The sequence below is a fragment of the Carassius gibelio genome, chromosome B16 (assembly GCF_023724105.1).
Source record: "Carassius gibelio isolate Cgi1373 ecotype wild population from Czech Republic chromosome B16, carGib1.2-hapl.c, whole genome shotgun sequence".
NCBI classification, from domain to species: Eukaryota; Metazoa; Chordata; class Actinopteri; order Cypriniformes; family Cyprinidae; genus Carassius; species Carassius gibelio.
Window position 1 is genome coordinate 5,940,650 of NC_068411.1, and position 24,140 is coordinate 5,964,789.

Below are 24,140 nucleotides of genomic sequence, written 5' to 3' on the forward strand. Positions count from 1 at the left end.
GCTTTTCAGACATACCACATGTTTGGAGGTTTAACTATGATAACCCCCTCTACTTGGTCTTTAAAAATGACTGACATTAGCCATGTTTCCATCACCCTGTTTTCATGCACATTTTGAAGTATCACAGCAGAAAAAAGTAATGAAAAAAAAATGTTTTAATACAAATTAAATCCTTATTTCACAAGTTTTTATTCTCGTTTGAGGTAGTTTTTGACTTTTGAAGAGATAATTCAAATAGTGGGAGATAGTTTATTTTGCACAATGGGACAGGACAACTTGACTAACCAGCGGACTGATCTCATTGTATAGCATGTTGTTATAGTCATTCTGAAAGCTCTGTCATCAAAGAATTTCCGTATAATTGCCTCCCAGGACTGATACACGCCTGCATTCCCAAACAGCAGCCATCCACCTTCGAAGGCAATGACCCCATTTATTGTGTTTCATCTGCTCGCTCTAAGGCACAAGGAATTTATTTTATATACAAATTATCATATTCAGTGGCTTCTCCTACTTTTCTTAATGATATTTAGTGCCAGTTTATCAGGAAGTGACGATTTTGTTATTTTTGACTTGTTAGATGGAAACGCTCCAATCGCAAATGTTTTATGCAATATTCCAATTTTGCGCCTAAATTAAATTATCAAATTTGGATGGAAATAAAGTGACTGACTGAATGGCTGAATTCTGTACTCTGACTCATTTTCACTGTTCACTGACTACTGTTTATAAAATAAGTGTCTCAGGAGTACTTTATAGGGATTCAAATCCAAATGTTTTCATTAAATGATGCCCGGAGAACATATTAATATGCAAGTTATATAAAATGTATAGATACAATTTATAGAAAGGGAATACCCATTTATGACCATGTTTAAAAATACATAATACATTTAAAAAATACATTTAAAAAAACATAAAATAGCATATAAAATCATTATGTAATACATTTCATAACATAGTTGAGAATCATATTTGTATAGTGTTTGAGAAAAATATGTAAGTGGAAGTGAAAATGAAATACAGCCAAGTATGGTGACCCATACTCAGAATTTGTGCTCTGCATTGCACACACACACACACGCACTGCGGCACCCAGGAAGCAGTTTGGAGTTTGGTGCCTTGCTCAAGGGCACCTCAGTCTTGGTATTGCCAGCCTGAGACTCAAACCCACAACCTTAGGGTTAGGAGTCAAACTCTCTAACCATTAGGCCACGACTTCCCATATATATGGACATATAATCAATCAATACATAAAAACATAAATTTAAGTTAATGGTCCAAAATTAATATATATGATTTAGATGATATAGGAGTATATAATGTCAAAAACTGTTAGCAACCAATTGCTACTCAAGTTATCTCAGCTCAATCTAGAAGTGTATATGAAGAACCAAATTAGCCTGATACGAATTACAAAAATAAGAAGCTCTGACAAGTTACTTTTTATTTTTATTCGTTTACATTTACGCAAAATGTGAAGAATGAAGCTCTGGTCTTTCTTATCCCAAATTTGATAACAAGCTCTGCTGATATGGTGATTTATCCCCTTTTTATGCCATGAAAAAAAAGAAATGCTTGCATCTGTTCAAAAAAAAAAAAAGTTAATTGTCTTTTTTGATCTTGTGTGTGAGATTGATTTGTACACACTCAGTGAAGTGTACAGGTTTCATTGATTATCTATCAGCCAGTCAAGCTTACATGCTCCGTTAGTCAGTGTGTTTGCATGTTATTAGTCAATAGGTTAATGCTCATGATGTGAAGTGCCCTACAAGAACACTGCTCTTAATCACTGTTGTTCCTTACATCTAAAGCATATTATAAGCGGTAAATAAAACAAACATTATTAGAATGTTTTACAGGAAAGTACTATTCCAGTCTGTCTGCTTAAATTCACGTTTAATGCAGTGTTTCTTAAAGGGGGGGTGAAATGCTCGTTTTCACTCAATATCCTGTTAATCTTGAGTACCTATAGAGTACTGCATCCTTCATAACTCCAAAAAGTCTTTAGTTTTATTATATTCATTAGAGAAAGATAGTCTGTACCGATTTTTCCCGGAAAAACAAGACCGGCTGGAGGCGTGACGTGTGGGCGGAGCTAAAGAATCACGAGCGCCAGTAGGCTTTTGCGTTGAGAGCATGTGGAAACTGTGACATTACCGTGATCCAAAGCAAACCATGGCTTACAGTCAGATTCAGCCATTTATTTATAATCCAGAATCAGATCCCGATGCTGAAACTGAATTAGAGCAGCAGCAGCAACGACTCGCTCCGAACGGGGCTCGAACCTGAGTCTCCGGCATGGGAGGGGACGCACTAACAAGGAGGCAGAGATATTTTAAGCAGTTTTACTCACCGCCATCGGTTCCAATACATGATCGTGACCCTTTTTCGTTGGGATTGCATCATCCTTAAGAAATAAACGATACGCAAATCCGTCATCAAACTGGGCCTTGTTTGTAAAACAAGCATCTTCGAAATGCAGGGAACAAACACAAACACTTGCACAACTCCCTTGATGCTCTGTAAAAATAAACTCCATCCACTGGTCCCTTAATGCTGTTTTTTTTTTGGTAATCTGTGCAGGGTTGTCTTGCCCTGGCAACCAAAAACACACTTCTTTTGTGACTTTTCGCGACGCTCTCGCTCTGATCAGTGAATCGCTCTGATCAGTGAAATGTCTGTGCTCAGCCTCGCTATACGGGAGCGCGCGCTCTTCCGGCAGAAGTGCTCTAGGACCCATATAAGGAAATTCCGCTTAATCTAACGTCACACAGAGCCATACTCGAAAAAAAACTTTCCGAAACTTGGGAACAAAAATACTCCTTCAAACGTACAACTTAATTTTTTAAACTTTGTCCATGTTTAGCATGGGAATCCAACTCTTTAACAGTGTAAAAAACTCACCCCCCCCCCCCTTTAACATTTCTCTAATATTTTTTTTTTTATGTGCTAGCCGTTTCTCAGTGAAAAACTCATTTAGTTTATTTATTTTTTTTGTTTATTTTTTTCAGTGTAGGGTATAATGCAGTCGTATCTTAATGGGAAGGACTGGTTAAAGAAAGTTTGCTAGACAATGGATAAGGATATGCACTGCTAGAGTTCTTTGAATAGTCTCGCATTAGAGGAACCCAAAGAGAAAGCTGATATTTCAATGTGTGACTTAACTGCAAGACTTTTCGCCCAATTACAGGAATAATCAAATATTAAAGTGGGTATTATTCAGCCTGAGATTGACTCACAGACCTCCTCTTAATCAGTTTCAGACCACTGAAGTGATAATGAAGATACTCATTATTAGTGGCAGTGGATATATGCTTCTATAATGGGCAGCTCTCAGAGGGTTTGTGTGATATCCACATTTGAAACTTTTGGCTTTGTGAAGTCGTCCACACTTTTGAACTTTGCAAAATCTGCTCAGGCTACAGAGCCATTATTTTCCAACCATATGTTTCACACAAGACTGAATTTAATAATGAATTTTGCTTTGGGGCTGATGATGGCAAAGATAACTGGGTCTAGCAAGGATGTAATATTTCAGAAATTTTGATTTATCAGATTTGTTATTATTATTATTATTATTATTAGCTTTATTCATTACAATTTAGTGGAATAAAATAATATATGGTTCTATAATCATATTTTGTGTCATTTTATTTATTTAAAAAAAATATATATAATGTTAGTCCAGGCTTATTGCCTATCCCAAAAACAATTATACTACATTTATCACAATTTGTAGACAGAATATCAGAAGGAAATATTGCTATTAATCCATCAATCCATCCACTGTAGGTTGTCTATATTAAAAAAAAGAATAATAATAATAACTCTAAAAATTATGCTACATTGTATTTGTTTTCCACAAGAGGAAGCTTGACTTTCATTACATTTTTATGTACTTTGTATGATAAGCATTTCTAGAGGCTGTGTTGGGTTGACACAGCCAGAAACATCCGACTGGACTTCCTCCATATTTCACCCTTAGTGAGTCAGTTATATGCTAACTGGAATAATAGTGTATTTGTCTTCTGGCGTTTAGGAATAGCATTATCCATCATAATACCTCTATATTATCTATCCATTACTACAAATTTCATGATATGACGACCTTAAGAAGGTTCAGCACTATAATGATCTAAATGGTGTCCGTTTTAATTCATACTCTCCCGCTGCTGGCTATCCTACTGACAGTTTTACTCACTAATGGTGCTGGTACTGCTAGCTCATCGAAGTAAATACAAGTTTCCACCGGCAGTCTGTAGATTTCTCCTGGAGCTTTTCCAGTCCACCTGGACACAAAACCGCCTGTTAATAACAGCGCTAGACCACACAACAACAAATCTAATTGCTGACCTGACCTCTACCCATTCTAATCACCCTCGCCAGGCCGACAACGGTAATAATGTGTGATTGATAATCGTTCTAGCAGTCTGAGTGTGTATCACACACACACACACACACACACACATACACACACACACACACACACACATCACACAGCAGCTCCTGGTAATACAGCTGAAGATATCACAGGGTGAGAAATGTTAAAGACGTCTATTACCATCCGGCACACAGCACAGGGCACAATTAGCTCACGTGCTAATACAGGATCTCGTCTGTGATTTAGCAGCTGTTACCAGGCGCACTTACATGGAGCCACCTCATGTATGTTTCACATTGCCCTGAAGTGCGCACTAAATGGAGCGAATGCAAAGGGCTGACACTTGGGTTTAGACGGTTGTTGCTCCAACGTTTAGCAACACAACAGCTTGGCCCATAAATTAATTATTGTTATGGATTGAGTTGTCTGTCAGTCTGCGAGAGATGCCGCGTGAATGCGTGGTTGGGTTGGCGTGGGAACCCGAGAGCTCATTACAGCAATGGAGACAAACAAGCAATGAGCAAAATAAAATCCCATCTGCTCTTCTTTTAAATACTTTGTCTTCTCCAAGAAATACAAGCTGAGTTTAGTGCTTTAAAACACTCTTGATGCATATCTGCTTTTTAATATAATAATTTCTTCTTCTTCTTCTTCTTTGTCTTTTTCTTTTTCTTCTTGTTCTTAATCTTTTTCTTCTTCTTAGTCTTTTTTAGTCCAAACATGTTTTCTTTCTTTCATATATATATACATATAAATATTATTATTCTTTTTTTAAGATACTGGATATTTGACTTCATGAGCTGTATGCTCTTATCATCAAAATTGTAAAAATATAAATAAATACATTTTTTTTATGTTTTGCTTTGCATGTAATGATTCTAGAGTATATCAAATTTAAAAAAATAATAAGTTACAAAAACTTTCTCATGATGTAAATTTTATATATATTATATATTAGAAACTCCTCCTTCCCCTCCTGCTTCATCTCTAATAGCTGACGACTTTGCAACATTTTTCATTAAAAAAATTAAACACATTAGAGCACAATTTTCAACACCACAATCAGTCAAGCTCATATCACCAGCAACCTTACACTCATTTACATCCTTCTCTTCACTCTCTGAGGCAGAAGTATCAAAACTCATCCTTTCTAATCACCCTACTACTTCCCCGCTTGATCCTATTCCATCTCATCTCCTTCAAGCCATATCTCCTGCAGTTGTACCTGCACTCACTCACATCATCAACACATCCCTCCACACTGGTGTTTTTCCCTCATCATTTAGACAGGCTCGTATAACTCGACTACTTAAGAAACCCACCCTCAGCCCATCTCTTTTAGAGATCTACAGACCAGTTTCCCTTCTTCCTTTCATTGCAAAAACACTTGAACGAGTTGTGTTCAACCAAGTCTCTACATTTCTCACACACAACAACCTCCTTGACAGCAACCAATCTGGCTTCAGAAGTGGACATTCAAATGAGACTGCCTTGCTCTCAGTTGTTGAAGCTCTAAGACTGGCAAGAGCAGAATCAAAATCTTCAGTACTTATCCTGCTTGAACTGTCCGCTGCTTTTGACATGGTTAACCACCAGATCCTCCTATCAACCCTGCTCGCAAAAGGCATCTCAGGAACCACACTTCAATGGTTTGAGTCTTACCTGTCAGATAGGTACTTCAAAGTATCTTGGAGAGGTGAGGTGTCCAAGTCACAACATCTTACTACTGGGGTGCCTCAGGGCTCAGTTCTTGGACCACTTCTCTTCTCTGTCTACATGGCATCTTTAGGTTCTTTCATTCAGAAACACGGCTTTTCATACCACTGCTATGCTGATAACTCTACCTCTCATTCCATCCTGATGATCTTACGGTAGCTAATTGCATCTCAGCTTGTCTAACAGACATTTCTTCCTGGATGATGGACCATCACCTTCAACTCAACCTTGCCAAGACAGAACTGCTTGTGATTCCAGCAAACCCACCATTTCATCACAATTTTACCATCAAGTTAGGCACATTAACCATAACTCCTTCAAAAACAGCTAGAAGCCTTGGAGTTATGATTGATGATCAGCTGACTTTCTCAGATCATATTGCTAAAACTGTCCGATCCTGCAGATTTGCTTTATTCAACATCAAGAAGAACAAGCCCTTTCTTTCGGAACATGCTGCACAACTCCTTGTTCAAGCTCTTGTTCTGTCCATGTGTCACGCTGTCAGTTTCTGTTTTCCTGGGTGTCCACTAGTGAGCTCACTTCTCCTTAGGCACTTCACCATAGGCACTATAATTCCTCTAGTCTGGTCCTGTCTTCACAGTAATTGCACTCCAATTAATTGCACCAGGTGCAGGAAATCTATTGTCATTAGTCTACTTATAAATACCTGTCTTTCCCTGTTGTTTGTATGGAGTCCTTACCCTTTTTGTTACCAATGTTCTCGTCTCCCGAGACTTACCCTTGCCATCTCATCCTCCGAGTTCCCGTTCCGTTCCTTCCGGTTCCCTCTTTTGTTTTGTTTGTCTCCTTGGACTGTTTATTTTGGATTACCCTTTTTGTTAATAAAACTTACCTGCAATTGGATCTCTCCCTCTCCTTGTGTTTCTCTGGTGCACGAACGTCACAGAAGGACTCCATCAAAGAGATCCAGCGGTATGTCTGCTCCAATTTCCTCCCCAGCCATCCAGCGGGAGAGAAATGGCTGTGAGGGTACTCGCCAGGTTGTGTTCCGTGGAACCAGGGGAGGTCGTTCCGGAGTAAGTAGTCGAGAGGAGGTCCGGCAGCGATCTCCACTGTGGTCTCCCGTTGAGCCAGCGCCGCTGTGCAAGATGGCCGCCAGTCCAGTGGCGCTGCACAAAATGGCCGCCAACCCAGCACCACGAGGCAAGATGGAAGCCATCCCCACACCACAGCACAAGATGGCCGCCAACTCAGCGCCATGAGGCACGATGGCGGTCAGTCCAGCACCACAGCACAAGATGGCTGCCAGCTCAGCGCCAAAACACAAAGTGGCCACCAGTTCAGCGCCACTGTGCAAGATGGCCACCAGCTCAGCGCCAATGCCCAAGATGGCTGCCAATCCAGCGCCAAGAGGCAAGATGAACGCCAGCATAGCGCCACAGCACAAAGTGGCCACCAGTCCAGCGCCACAGTGCAAGATTGCTGCCAGCTCAGCGCCAACGCCCAAGATGGCAGCAGAGACGTTTTTGGATTATTTCTCCAGGCTGTCACAAATCCTAGAGTTTCCCAAAACTGTTCGCGTCACGTCGGTTGAGCCAGCACCACAGTATACGATGTCCACCAACCCAGCGCCGCATGGCCATCAGCCCTGACCCACTGCAGAGGATGGCAGTTACAGTGGGTTTTCCTGAGTTGCGTCAGGTTCCCGTTGACTCTCCGGAGTTGAGTCAGGTGCCCGTTGACTTTCCAGAGTTGAGTCACGTTCCGGTTGACCCTCCAGAGTCGAGTCAGGTGTTCATGGACTCTCCAGAGTCAGGGTTAGTCACTGTCGACCTTCCAGAGTCAGGGTTACAGAGTCGAGTCAGGTGCCCATTGACTTTCCAGAGTTGAGTCAGGTTCCGGTTGACCCTCCAGAGTCGAGTCAGGTGCTCGTGGACCCTCCAAAATCATGTCAGGGTTATTCACCGTCGATTTTCCAGAGTCAGGGTTAGTCACCGTCGACCTTCCAGAGTAAGGGCTAGTTCCTGTTGACCTTCCAGAGACGAGTCACGTTCCAGTTGATTCCCCAGAATCAAGTCAGATTCCGGTTGAACTTCCAGAGTCGAGTCAGGTGCCCATTGACTTTCCAGAGTTGAGTCAGGTTCCGTTTGAACCTCTAGAGTCTAGTCAGGTGCTCGTGGACCCTCCAGAGTCAGGTTTAGTCACCATTGACCTTCTGGAGTCAGGGTTATTCACCTTTGACCTTCCAGAGTCAGGATTAGCTACCATGGACTTTCCAGAGACAAGGCTAGTTACCGTTTACCTTTCAGGGTCAAGTCAAGTCGCTGGTGATCTTCAAGGACAGAGTCAAGTTACTGGTGATCTTCAAGGACAGAGTCAAGTCAACGGTGATCTTCATGGACAGAGTCAAGTCACCAGTGATCTTCAAGGACAGAGTCAAGTCACCGGTGATCTTCAAGGACTGAGTCAAGTCACCGGTGATCTTCAAGGACTGAGACAGGTCACCGGGGATCTTCAAGGACTGAGTCAAGTCACCGGGGATCTTCATGAACAAATGCAAGTCACCAATAATCTTCATGAGCAGAGTCAAGTCAGCACCGATCTTCTGGAATCCAGTAGAAATACCATAGGATTACCAGAGTTTCGTCGTGGGGGACTCCGGCATCGACCACAAGGACATGGTAGTCTTCTGCTCCACCCTGGGGGACTCCGGCCTCGACCACAAGGATGTGGTGGGCTTCTGCCTTGACCACATGGTTGTGGTGGTCTTCTGCTCCGCCCTGGTGGGCATCACGTGATGTCCTTCATGGACTTATGTTTTTTGTGTTTTTGTTTTCTTTTGTTTTTCTGTCTGTTTCCTTCTTTGGACCTGGCCCTCCGTCCCTCCCCCTGATCCTCCGCCAGTCCACCACCCTCCTGGACTCCTTGTTTTGTGTTACACTTCTCTTGTCTCTGCCTTCCCATTTTACCTGGTTGTCTTGTATCTATTTACCCATTTTATCTGGTTGTTTTGTCTCTGTTTCCCCATTGTACCTGGTTCTCCTGTCTCTGTGTATTGTGTTTTCTGGCCCACCGTCCCTCCCCCTAGTCCTCCGCCACTCAACCTCCCTCCTAGTTTCTTTATCTGTTGGTTTTCTCTTGGTTTCAGGTGGAGCATCTGGCAGCTGCTCCGTGGAGGAGGGGGTAATGTCACGCTGTCAGTCTCTGTTTTCCTGGGTGTCCACTAGTGAGCTCACTTCTCCTTAGGCACTTCACCATAGGCACTATAATTCCTCTAGTCTGGCCCTGTCTTCACAGTAATTGCACTCCAATTAATTGCACCAGGTGCAGGCAATCTATTGTCATTAGTCCCCTTATGAATACCTGTCTTTCCCTGTTGTTTGTATGGAGTCCTTACCCTTCGTGTTACCAATGTTCTCATTTCCCGAGACTTACCCTTGTCATCTCGTCCTCCGAGTTCCCGTTCCGTTCCTTCCGGTTCCCTCTTTTGTTTTGTTTGTCTCCTTGGACTGTTTATTTTGGATTACCCTTTTTGTTAATAAAACTTACCTGCAATTGGATCTCTCCCTCTCCTTGTGTTTTTCTGGTGCATGAATGTCACACCAGGCTGGACTATCGCAATGCCCTCTTGGCAGGTATTCCAGCCAATTCCATCATTCCACCATTATAATTAATTCAGAACACGGCAACAAGATTAATTTTTAATGAGCCAAAAAGATATTTTACCTTTCTAATCTTTTTGTATTCTATTTTCTTTTCATTTATTATGCAATTGTATATGTGTGTGTGTATGTGTAAAGTGGGTAAATGTGTAAAGACCTCTAACACTAGCTTGCTCTATTCTTTTTTTATTCTATCTGTTTTCTTTTTATTTATTATATTATTTAAAATCCCATGCTACGTGTACTGTGTTAACCTAACTGAGACTTGTTATAGCACTTATATCATTGCTCTTTTTGTTGTTTTTGATTGCTTCCACTGTCCTCATCTGTGAGTCGCTTTGGATAAAAGCGTCTGCTAAATGAATAAATGTAAATGTAAATATTGGTAACACTTTAGATTAGGGAACTAGAGAACACTATGAACTATTAACTAGATTCCTATTAGCGAGCTCATTACCAGTGTTGAAAACCTGGAAGCAACAAGAAAAAAACAAACAAAAAAAAACAAACATTAGACGCAGTTTGAGCAGCAATATTGTACCAATATTTGGTACTTAAGGCCCCAATATAACAAACAATGCCTTCAGACAAAGTTAGTTTCCAACTCCCCCGCGCTCCTGGAGAAAGGGTGTAGATTGATGTAAACAGAGGTGGGTAGAGTACCCAAAAACTTTACTCAAGTAAAAGTAAAAGTAATTCTAGAAATATTTACTCAAGTAAAAGTAAAAGTACTAGCCTTGAATAGTTACTTGAGTAAGAGTAAAAGAGTATCGGATAAAAAATCTACTCAAGTAGTTAGTTACTAGTTACTTTGGGTCATATATACGGAGCCTTTTTTTATATAGATATATAGACAAAAAATGTATGTAATGTATGTGTGTGTGTATAAATGTATATATTTCATCAGCCTTTAATCCAATTTATGTAATTTATTATAAAACCCTGTCTGTTTATTTAAGTAACAAATATAGGTGTCATGCCATAACATATTTTTAATACGACTGACTTTATTTTAAATGTGAATTTAACATTGAAAGTTAATGTGATATAAATATTGCTACTAATCTTTCATTGTTCAGAAAGAGAGCAAATAACATTTACATTATTAAACATAATTTTCACTGACAGTCTAGATTTCATTCACTCTCAGAAACTACCATTAAAATCACTGAAACTGTTAACACTGTGAAATCAATATCTTAATTATAGATTCGTACACACATCTGCACTTTGTTGTTTCTGACGAGAGAATTCGGCAGAAAGAGGTATTCAGTAAGTGAGCGAGTGAAGGAAGCACCGGCATTTCAGCGATGACTCATCGGAACACCTCTGATTGGCCATTGCATTCAAAAGCTCAACAGAACCGTGTGTGATTGGTTAATGCGCAGTGCTGTAAAAACGCGTCTGTCTCTGGCTCAGCGCCAGCAAGCGATCACAGATCTGAATTTAGCAGCTGATGATATGACTTGCTGAACGTACTCGCACTGGTGTGATTGTATTAAAATTAATAAAATCTTAATCGGCTATTCTCTGTCTTTTGGAAGCTGCATTCAACCTGTTATAAGCCACACACGTACAACAAACTAATGTCACAGTGGTATCGTGTACTGTAATCGAATGTAGCCCAAGTTATTACCTGTTAAACAGTAGACAGCACACGCGTTCATCTAATAAGGATCTCCATCGCAAGCAAAGAATAGCCTTTGCAGATTAGCTTTCAATTCAGTGCAGTTCCATAGCCCCGTTTTCAACGCTGCTGATATTCTTAAACGTTACAACTCTGAGTGAACCACTTCAGACGCTCAGCGCGTGCGGCAGGGAACTGAACGACTCCTTCAAACTGATTCATGAACCAATTCACTCGTTTGCCAATTGGTTTGATCAAGCCTTTGAACAGAGTTGACTCAAAAGAATGAATCATTCGCGAATGGGCATCGCTCATTGTCGAGAGAAAAGTAGACGGCGCGTTTGGAATAAACTGAAGCATTTATTGCATTAAGATAAAGTAACGAGATGGGCGTCGCCCACAGTAACGAAGTAAAAGTACAGATTTTTCCCAAAAAATGTACTCAAGTAAGAGTATAAAGTACCCATCTTTAAATATACTCCGAAAAGTATTCGTTACCCCGAAAAATTACTCAAGTAAATGTAACGAAGTAAATGTAACTCGTTACTACCCACCTCTGGATGTAAATATGTGTCGCGACGCTCACGCATATGCCCTAAACAAAACAACGATGAAGTCTAGGCAATCTATGTGTGAGACGTGCAACAATGTCAGAATATTATAGACACAAGATTCATGATTAGCACCAGTTCAGAGTCAAGTATCATGTTTGCAGTACAAAAGAACCATTCAGTAATCAGTCTTTTACAGGAAGTGTGAATGTCTCTCATTGTCTGAAAACTTTAGCATGATGTGGAAAAAAAATATTGAAGTCGGTTTAGTTACTTTATTAATGTTCATTTATCATGTTAAACTGGATAAATTGTTACACCTTTTTATATTTTATGTGGTGTCATTAATTACTTTTGATAAAAGCAAATATTTATTATTGTATGTTCATTTGGGATTTCATTTTCATTTATAGTACATCCTTTAAATTCACTTATTAAAAGAACAACAGTAGCAGCAGCAGTATGGTGTAACATTTATTTGAAACATTATTTGGTACTTGCTACCTTATATCTTTAATCTTTCCTTTCATTTATATTTCATAGCTTTGAAAAACTTGTCTCGAATGTTTGTCTGTATTGCATTTTGCATAACTCCAGGTCGTCGACACAAAGCAATATCTTTCTAGGAATTTATGTCACAAATTGTGTATTTTATGTAAAATATGTATTTGTGCAGCTCATCTATTCAACACTCAGTGTATATCATGTTGCTAGTGACTAGGAGATGTTGTTCTCTTGCCTGACCTCAGTTGAATGAGAAACAAACCGGGGAAAGGTGGAGTTTCAGCAGACACCCACTGATTGTGTAACCGCAACAAACCAATGGAAGCTCAAAGGTGTTTAGGAGCCAAACAAACTCTTTGTTCACTTGCTTCAAACTGCCGAAACAAACTCAAAACGAACTTCGCTTTGGCCTGATTTTGTTTGAAATGACGTCATATCAGTTTGTTCTTCGATTTTGTTTGAAGTATATTGGGGCCTTTAGTCTCTTTCTTTTTGAAGTGGCATTTAGATACATTTACACAGTTTAATGTAGCTCAGGTGGGACATGGATGCATTTAATCTGCAGTTACTGATAAACATATAATGCTTTGCTTTATAAAATTAAATGGTGAAATCCAATATTTGAAATTATTTAAATTATGAAAAAAATAAATAAATAAATAAATAAATAAATGTTGAAATGTACAATTAAAACTACCAATAGGCAGCAAGTCACTGTTAACTAGTGAGTAATTAAGATTCAACTGATTCCTATAATTTAGAATGCCTTGTATTTTGATGTTTCTTAATTTGTTTTAATAGATTAAATCACACCGTGTATGCTTGCACACTGTGTGTGTGTGTGTGTGTGTGTGTGTGTGTGTGTGTTTTTTTACTCTATAATGTCAAATCGGGAAATTGGGAAAACAACACTTACCATATTATCACAGATGATACAGGCTACTGTATAGCACACCCCAGCCTTGACTTGAGAGGAAAATTAAATCATTTGCGTTCATGTGAGCACTGGTTTACAAATGAGCAAAGGTGTTTTCGGGAGTCTAACTTGGAAGCACCAAACCGCTGTTTCGTCAAACCTGCTTTCTTGCAGTATGTGTTATTTATAATAAGTAACGAATATGCTTTGAGCAAAAGTATTGGAGTAAACATATACATTTTAATTAAGAAATGTATTGGAGTAAAAGTGAAAGTTGACAGAAATATAAAAGCTCAAGTAAAGTACACATTCTCCACAAAAAAAAAAAAAAAAAAAAAAATTATGTTCTCTAACAAAGTATTGTTACATCTTTATATTACACCACTGCATATTTCTAGTATATTAGCTGTTTATTAGGCTATTTTTAAAGAACATATTAAAGCATGACCATATTTTAGATCACTCATCATCCCATACCTAAACATAACTAGCACAAAGTCTTTCTTACTGAGTTTATTGAGGGAAATCATTGTGATAATCATGAATGTGTGTTTGCTAAATTTAAGTGTTACCAAAATTGTCTTACCATCTGAACTGAGATGTGTTTTTCAATGTTGAGTTATGCAACACCGATGGTACCAAGCAAGACATCCGGGGCCTGTATCATGAAGCTAGATTAGCTTGCTAGCCTGGTAAGTTTCAGGTTAGTTTCCACCAATCCTGGGTTTTAGGTACCACGTAAGTGGCTTGGCTTTTAGCAGCATTGCTATATTAACTTACGTTCCACGGCTAACCTGCTCCAGGGCAGGTTATGTACTGGGTTAGAGATCTCAATCTGAATCAAGTCACTCCAGTTTATCTTGTGATTGGCTGTTCGCCAGTGATGTCACACATTAATGTGCATATCCTCTACAGTCTCAGGATTAAAGCCTGAGTTAACAAAGAAAATTGATGAACAGCATCATGGCACCAACAAAGCCAGATTGGAGAGTTTTGGTTTTGTCAACTCAAAACTAATCCTGTAACTCTGAATTTGTTCAGCTACCATCATGGTACAGGTCCCCATTGGGCAAAGATATCCAGCAGTACAGTATATAGGTGTACATGAATCCACATTAAAAGAAGATGTTTTGTTAAACATCCCCTAAATCTACCAGGCTGACAGTTCTCAATTAAACAATGGATTGATGTGGACTTCCTAAATAAAAATAAATAAAATAAACAATATGTTGATATTGATTTGTGCAGTTCACTATAGCACAATAATATATAAAATAGATATATACTTTTTTTTAAACAAGAATGGTTTATTTAGAGTGCATACTTTTGCATGGATGTCACTCTGTATTGTATTTATGGGCATTGAAGAGAGCTCATGTTGTTTCAGGGTTTAAGGGAAAGATAGACTGAAAGCTTCAAATGATTTCAGCTCTCAGTCCTTCAGCATATAAAATTATTACAAGCCACAGAGCATCATATAAAGAAGAAATGCCATTATTTTTGCCTGCCTATCCTTCGATTCAGTGATAAATTGCACATTTTCTGAGAATAGGGTTACTGCTCCCTTGTCTCAAAATGGTTTCGTTCATGGCTCTCAATATTTTTTTTCAGGCTCTTGCCATGGGAATGATGACGGAGTATTACCACTACATTTTTACCACCCTGGTAAGTTATGTATGAGACTTTATATTAAAAATCGCATTCAAAACCACAGTGATATTCATAAAATAATTTGGATGTCAGGCTATAATATTCCCTAAGTAGGAACATACATTTTTTTTTTTTCAGTGCTCTTTCCTATTTTCACCACTGATGTGTTTTACTGATGCCAAGAAAACATTCTATTACTATTTATAAAATGACTTTTTTTCCCCTATTTGCAGGCCTTAGTTGTATAAATGTATGTATAAAAGTATTTAGCAAGCTAATTGTGATGTATTTTTATTTAATTCAATACACACATAATTTATACAACGGTTAAATGTAATAAAAATTTACTTTCCCTATATTTTTGTGTCAATAGGAAAAACCATCAAATAAAGGAAATAAAACATATTACGAATTTCACAAATTGTAGACTTGCATGTACTGTAACACACATTGCTTTTGCAGTTTTAGCTTTTATTTTTTTTTTATTTTTTTTTTACATTTCAGTAAATTTATAAACTTTAAACATATTTTAGGATCTCTTCGCGTTGGATGTGGAGCCCTATCGCTACAGCGGGGTCAACATGACAGGATTCCGGATCCTAAACACAGAGAACAGCCAGGTGTCCTCCATCATTGAAAAGTGGTCCATGGAGCGTCTGCAGGCACCTCCTAAACCAGACTCTGGCCTGCTGGATGGTTTCATGACAGTAAGACACTTTTACAGTATGTTCTCTTTGAAAATATTTAGGACAATTATTTTTCAGTTGGCTTTGGTTCAGGACTCAGCAACCATACAAAATGAATACTTTTATTTTGACATTCTGCTAACTTTAGGTAACATTTTAACTACACTGCCAGTTTTTAGAGTATTAGTAGACTGTCTGCTTGATCTGTACTTTTGATGGTCCCCAAACAGACATTCTATTGACTATAACTTTGCAACTTTGCAAGTACATGTCAACTTATTCTACTAGCCATAAACCTGACATAACAGTCTACTAATGCTCTTAATATAGTTACTTGATATTTATTTGCTAATTTATTTATAGTGATGTGCAATATACTATCGAAAACGCTGTTTCAAATACAAAGCAAACAAAAACAAAATAAAAAAGTAACATCAAATATACATATACAGTATATAATAATTAAACACACGGCACATGGTCAACACACACCATATTTATCCTTGTCGCAGTTGAACTTGCATTTAATGCAGTTTGTATTATTTATTCCAAGTAGTTTTGGTTCATGGTTTTCAAGGATGAGGTCATGTCACACAGCCTGTCTATGCTGGCATCTGTTTAACTTGGCTTGACAATATGACAGATGAATTTGTGCCAAAAAACAGTTGAGTTTGACTGCTAACTATTCACGATTGCATGGGTAGTTTGAATTTAGTATTTATTGCTTTCTTTTCAATGAATCTGAACAGAGCTCAGACGGAAGTCTCTTGCCTGTTATTTACAATAGTTAAGTCATCAGAAAAGCATGATATGAAAATACAGTCAAGGTGATAGCAGTAGAGTATGTTTTTAATTGATGCTGCGGGAAGTTGTTTGCTCTGTCTGTGTATAGCACTACTCCCCAGAGAACTTGAACCCACAACCTGCAGGGTACACTGCGATTTGAAGCGTGTGGGATAAACAGGGACTCTGCTGTAGTGATCTAAAAACGGTCTGATATCAGCATACTGGCAGTATCCCAGTTCTTCCTCAACAGTGGCTCTCCTCTCTGGGAAAAGGGCCAAAATATGAACTCACTATAGGCTGGGTGAGACGGAAACAGAGGAAAGATGAGAACTCACATGCCAAAAAGATCTAACCTGCCAAAATAACTCTCATGGGACACAACACAATGACACTTCATTGGACTCGTTCCTATACGTCCTTTTTAGAGAGAAATTTACCCAGCAATGATAAGTTAAGACTTAGATTCGGTCACGATTTACTCATGCTCAAGTCATTCCAAACCTGTCTGTCTTCTTTGGTCTGTGAAGCACAATAGGAGATATTTAGCCGAATTTAGAGGGAGCGTGGGCACTTAAATTCATGCCTTTTCATAAATTTAAGGTCTTTAAAAGCTCTTAAATAATAGTAACATCGGTTGGGCTCATCATGGAGCTCATCGCAAGTCTGCTGCCAGCTTGACTTCCTAGTTATCTGGTTGTTTGCAATATTGTGTCGATTGGTTCTGGTAAAAAAAAAAAAAATAATAATAAAAGCTCTGTCATCACTTACTCATTCTCAACTCATTCCAAACTCATAAGACTTTGAAGACACAAATGAAGATACAGTATTGTTAATATTCCCTTGTCATTTTTTTTCTCCATTTATTAAAGGTCAAAGCAAACAAATGATTCAGGCATCAAAAAGTACAGAAAGACGTTGTGAAAGTAAGCCATACATGAAGAGTGGTATATATATATATATATATATATATATATATATATATATATATATATATATATATATATATATATATATATATATATATATATATATATTTGTGGGTCTTTAAAGGGTCTCAAATAGTCTCAATTTGCCCTTCCACAAATTAAGTCCTTAAAAGGTCTTAAATTAGAAAGTTTTGAATTATTGGCACTGAATGTTGCATGTACTGCAAAAAAAAAAGAAAGAAAAAAAAGAACTTTTATTTTGCATTTTTGGAGCTTAACAGCTTGCATTTTCTAAAACATCTCTGTTCAAAACCTCTCGTGGCAGAACTAAAATCATACAGCTTTGGAACAGTATGAGGGTGAGCAATCCTTGATTAATTTGAAGAAAGAATCCAGTAGAGAGTGGAGTGCAGTGGATATAGACAGCTGTAAGCAAGGCCAGCTGGAAGGTAAATTTCCCCTTTCTAACCCAGTCGATTAAAAGACTCAAAGCCTTTAATTAGCTGACTCAGCCTGTCTTACAGTACAGCTCCAACAGTAACTCATCAGTCTATCTCCACTCATCGGCTCAGAAAAAAAGACAAACTCTCGCTATTCAAGACTGTCTATCCACATGTCAATCCTTTTCAGCTGTAACATTGACAGCCATGATTATTTAGAAACCATAATAGTTCAGGTTTTCCTGAGAGCTGCATTTGAAGGCAGGCGTTAATTAATCAGCCAAATGGCAATCAGTCAGAGGCTAATGCATATTGACACTGTGAAAAGTTTCCGTAAATGTTTCATTAGCAGTTTCACTGGTTCGCTATATTTATGGTTCTGTTAAAGCTTTATATTGAACCACTGTAACATATTGAGATAAGATTGTAACAAATACTTGGTGAGAAATACAGAGGTGTGGCCATTATAATTGGTTATTTTTACATTGTCAATATTTATTTATATATTTATTAGCATTTGTTCTAAGCAAAATTCTAGGTTTAGCTAATTCTAAAATATTTTAGCTTTATAAATGGAATGCATGAATAAATCCACAGTCAGTGAACTGACTATTGCATACTGATGGAGACTATAGCATACAATACTGGCAAGCACATGAGAAAATTGCAAGCTCCACTGCAACACAACTCAAAATGTCAGATTAATATTAGGAGTGCCTGTGATAAAGAAAGTGAGAAAGATTTAGAATTTTCCAAACTTAGACTGATTAATCCAATTGATTAATCAATAATTTACATAAAGAAAAAAAGAAGAAAATATATTTAGATTTATTTTTTTTGAATGGAAACACTGTTGTATTATTGTATTCTGATAGGGCTGGTGTTTGTGAAATTCGTTCTTGGTTAGTAGAATATCAAATTCCACATATTTTCTCTTTGGACAATAATTAATCTTCATACGGTGAAAGGATGCCCTAAGTCACAGTTTAACATGGATAATGAAAATGACCTAACAAGGTCCTCAGACTTATTAGCATAATTTCCTTCAGTGCTAATTGCTTTAGCTTCTGTCTGATTTACTTGGAAGGAGCTCATCTACAGGACAACTCATCACTGAGCAGAAAAACTCCCATTCATCGCTGCAGTGCCAATGTCCTTGTGGGTTTATCTAAGGAGACCGAAAAAAAAGAAAGAAAAAGAAACGAAAGAGTACTGTTTTACTATTGCTACTATCTTAAAATGAGAAATCATGGTGATGTTTCCATGCAATTACATTTTTTATTTATTTATTTATTATTTTAGCAATAATTTGACAATTGTATCGATCGTTTTTACCTAAGACCAGAGTGCGAGCATGATGTGATTGTTACTTAAGTTCTTCAGGCAAGATCAGACATGAAATGCTCTGAAGCCTTTTAGAACTTCTTGGAAAAAGTTACCCACAATATAACAGATCATTTTCAGAGAAAGTGCCGAATGGAAATGAGTAGTGTCTTCAAAAGTGCCTGCACAGAGCACTGACTCTCTTTTGGTGTTTGCACATTGGCATCAAAGCATCACATGTTTCTACTTAGGATATGTTTTACTGGTATTGATAACGACTACTGTTCACTAAATTTTGGTGTCTTAGATCACTATAATTGTGAGAAAATCAAGTCAAAGTTTAAATATTCTAAATGAAGCAAAAATTTTCTTGTGCTGTCAGCCATGATATGGTGCTCGTAGAGCATACTCTTCAATTGCACACACAGATATGGTGTTCACTGTAGCCTGTATCATTTCATATTAAAACACTAATGGAACTATGAACATGCGTTTCAGATCTGCGTCAAGTTCAGCAGTGGCAGCTCTTAAAGTAATAGCAATCAACCTAATAACCCAGCTGCTTTTATGTCTGTTAATCAAATAAAACAAATGGAAAAAGAGAAAATCAATAACTTTTGTAGCTTTTATGATTTATTACCATTTAACTTAGAATTTGTTATTCAATAACTTTATTCAATTTCTGTATACTTCCTACTTGCTGAAGGGCACATGTAAATTTGACATTTATTAAATTGGGTTTACGTGAGGATTAGTTAACACTTTATTTTAAAGGGTTCATCGGATGCAAAATTCACTTAACATGTTGTTTGAATATTTTTCAATCCCTTTTTTAAAATCCTCTTTCTCAAATGGCTGTTCTGAGTTTCCTGGCAGAATGATGTACAAACCCGATTCCAAAAAAGTTGGGACAACAAATTGTGAGTAAAAAAGGAATGGAATAATTTACGAATCTCATAAACTTATATTTCATTTAAAATAGAATATAGATAACATATCAAATGTTGAAAGTGAGACATTCTGAAATGTCATGCCAAATATTGGCTCTTTTTGGATTTCAGGAGAGCTTCACATTCCAGACAAGTTGGGACAGGTAGCAATAAGAGGCCAGAAAAGTGAAATGTACATATAAGGAACAGCTGGAGGACCAATTTGCAACTATTAGGTCATTTGGCAACATGATTGGGTATAAAAAGAGCCGCTCAGAGTGGCAGTGTCTCTCAGAAGTCAGGACGGGCAGAGGATCACCAATTCCCCCAATGCTGCGGCAATGGAATACAGGAATGCTACTGTAATGGAAATCACAATATTGGCTCAGGAATACTTAGTTATATATTTTTTAACAATTAGGGGAACTAAAATAAATTGATAGGTTGATAGATAGATAGCATAGTGGGGCATTTATTTTTAAGTGTGCAGTGGCACAAAATATAAATATGTATTAATTTAAGTAGATTCTCAGGCATGGGTCAATTCTGTCTCTCTGTATCTGATGGATCTGTTGTTATTGTCTTGCGACTGTACTGTAAGACATGCTTCTTGATGGGCAGCTCTCAGCAGAGAGTAAACTTTCTCGAAGGGGACAGGTGATACTGATAGCCCCACCAGCGCATCTCTATTCAAAACCTACCATTCCACAAATAGCCCATAAAGCATGAATATCAACCTCTGTATCTTTCATTACACCCATTAAACTTTTCTCAAGTCCTTTTTGCTTAACAAATGGGCTCCTTGAGGAGCTGCCAGCTTTCTCTGATCCCATTAGCCCCTCCATTCCAAGGTCATCACAGTATTGCCTAGAAAGAATCCCTGTTTAATGGCAATCCCTATACCCACAGGGCTTCAACACATTTAGGTTTTCTAGAATAATCCAAGAGCCCCAGAGAGAAACGACTGAGCTCACTAGCCAGAAATGATTGAAATGACTCCATAATGTGTGGGTGCATGTGACGAGCATGTGATGTTGCATTTGGCTAGGAAATTTCTTCACTGCGCCTTGGCCACGTCTTCATTGCTGCAAGATGAAAACGTCTCTCTAAAGCTCTGGTATTTGAGAAAAACCCCACCCTAGCTGCCTCCTCCTCCAAATGAAGCCCCTTTAAGCCATGGCCGACTGCCTCCTCCACGGATAAGTGTGGTTGGTTGGTTTCGGTTTGGATTGAGGCGCTGAGATTTGGCTCAGACCCGGACCACATGCTGTTGGAGGTATTTGCACTGCGGTTAGGTTGACATGAGGAGGATCTAACATGAGCATTTCAGCTCAGCCCGAAATACTGAGACAGCTTTTGTGCACCTGAACCATGCAGGACTCTCCAATCTGTCTGTCTGTGAAGGTTTTCCATAAAGCAAGTGGCTTTTGTTCCCCCAAGACATTTTTCCCACTCTTGCAAATGGATGTATTCAAAAAATGGCAGCAGTTTGTTGCTTAGTTTCAAATCACTGAGCTGCCTTGCCTTCTACTTTTTACACAGGAAGCCGTCTAACCAAAATGGAACCTCGTATGTGATTGATTTAAATTGGGCAGCAAAGAAGACTTTACTTAAAATGTATTCCCACTGAGATTGATGCTATCATGTTGCTAAGATAACACCTCTAATAAGCATAAAACAAACAGTATTACGTGTATGTACATTTAGGTACATTACAATGTTGGGTGAAATAATCAGTTAATCATCAGTTATCAGTAACTAAGTTTTTCATTCCTTTGATTTTTTTTTATTTTTATTTAATTGAAGTATAGTAAAGAATAATTGACGATGGGCCATTGCAATATTGCTGTAATGCACCTCATTTGTGCATTATTTTTCAATAATATAAATGACCTGAGTGGATTATTCTAATTATACAACAGTAACAACCCTAGAACACATAGTTGAGTATTTATTTCAAGACATTTGTCAGGTGTTTGTCCTTAAAATGCTTGTTTGTGTCAGACTCATTTCTTACGCATCTCATTTTAAGCCTCCGCTGCTAATTCCAAAACACCATTTTAGAGCTAGTAATGGAGGCTTGAGCCATTTACATGAGGCAATGTCATTTAGCTTTTAAGCTTTGAACTATGTTACTGAAAAAGTCAATCACTGACGGCACTAACAAAAAGATTATGAGTACAGTTTGTGTGTGTCTGTATTTGTGTGAGTGCGAAGAGAGAGAGAGAGAGAGAAAGAGAGAGAGAGAGAGAGAGAGAGAGAGAGCAGGATAAAAAGCACACTTTGCATAGACAATAAAATATAATTTAGTTGGGAAAACATGGAAAATGTCTTTTTTACATCTTATTGATGGCCATATTTGTTTGCTTGCTTTGTTGGTTTTGGTTCTTTTGGTGCTGTAGGCTGTAATGACCTTTAAAACAACTGAAATAATTTGGCGCAGTTATTTGGAACAGTAAAGCAGATGTCAGGCCTGGAATTGCTTCATATATGTGAGTTTCCTGGAAAATAATTGCACATCTTAGAATGTTAATCAACCAATCAGAATCAAGCATTCAACAGCCCCTTAGTACAATTTCTTGATTAAGCTTTTGATATATTATGTGCATTTAATTAAACTGAAAGACATGTAGATAGCGGTTGACCCAAACATTGTAATCATCTCAAATTTACTTTGATGCAATCACAATCATCTAGTTTCCCCGCTCGTTTTGCCTCTTCCTTTTGTGCAGATTATTATTTTTTTTTTATCTTTTCTGTTTGGGTGTGACAGCAGAAGTGCACAGCTTTGAGGGAATAGTGCCCATCAATTTATGAAATGTATACAGAAGGGATGCATCTAATAAAGACGAAGCATCTCCAGTCAGATAGTAGTTTGCATTTATTTTGTGTGTGCACTATTGTGAGCACCAATCTGCTGCTGAAATGTGTCACCTGTAATTTTTTTGGGAAGCAGTTGTCGCTGAGATTATCAGTGTCTGTCCACACACAGCTCATATGCTCCACTTTTGCTTAGTATAGCTATTTTCAATGGCTTGTGTCGCCATTACCATTGCCTGTGATGTCTTAACGTGCTGTCTAGGTAGGCAGCTCCCTTGTTTTTGAACAGGGCTTATGTTTGTGCTGGCGGTTTTACATTTAACCCACTCACAACTGCATCTAAACTGCTCATTTTTGAATTGCAGAACAGCGAGAACAACAAAAAATGACATGAAAAATGTGTCTCGGTTTGGTTCCGCCGGATTGCAATTATGTTTTGTTTTTTTTTGATTGGGGAGTTGTGCTGTGGAGTAGAAAAGTGCTGTCACGTGGAGGCTGATCCGACACGCGAGGCTAGATTAATGACTCCGGGCCCTGCAGTGTAACCATCAGGTATCCAGTAAGACAGTAAGTGTCTCTGGAGGCAGGTAACACCACAGACAGGAGCCATCATGTTGATTTTGGGAAGCTGAAGCAGTGCCATTCCGATCCTCCCCTCTATACTCCCTTCTTTCCCTGAGGAATTCTTGCGGTTGCATCCTCTTCCTCCTGGGAGACACAGTGTGTTGCTTTTCATTTCTCCAAATCATATCTCCTCTCTAAGCACCACAACAACAAAAAATCCCTTTGTCCTTCCCTGAAGTGGAGAGCATTGGGTCTGTTTCTCTTTCCTATTTCTTTCTTTTCTGTTTTGGTTTGATTTCCATTCAAAATAATAATATAGCACTGTCCATTCGAATGCATTACAAGTAGAGTGACGAAGCTTCCCAGTTACTGAGAAAAGGGTTGTGCTGTCAATAGTGCCCTGGTTTGGGCTTTGCCTCAGTCAGTACCTAAAGCAATCATTAGATCTCTGGCTTTGACTGCTGGTCGACTCACTCCGCTCGTTCTCTGCATGTTTAACTGCCATTGTCATGAGCTGTGCCAGCTCAGCAGCTGACGCTACAGGGCACCTCTGGGTCTGAGTTTATGAACAGACCAGCAGAGAGGAACGCAGTATTAGCACTGATCTAGAACCTCCCTCTGGGACTGACATCTATATAGACCGATACTAGAACAGAACCCTTTGAGTAGAACTCTTGAAACAGTTTTGTTTTGCC

The 24,140-nt window shown here is 38.4% G+C and overlaps 1 protein-coding gene across 1 annotated transcript in view; it reads left to right on the plus strand.

The window, feature by feature from the left end:
• LOC127974662 (glutamate receptor ionotropic, kainate 2) overlaps positions 1-24,140 on the plus strand; it is a 192,828-nt gene that overhangs the window by 63,603 nt on the left and 105,085 nt on the right. Inside the window, exons 6-7 of the mRNA XM_052578097.1 lie at positions 14,933-14,986; positions 15,505-15,678. Coding sequence (XP_052434057.1) covers positions 14,933-14,986; positions 15,505-15,678 — 228 coding nt within the window. The remainder of the gene's footprint in view (positions 1-14,932; positions 14,987-15,504; positions 15,679-24,140) is intronic.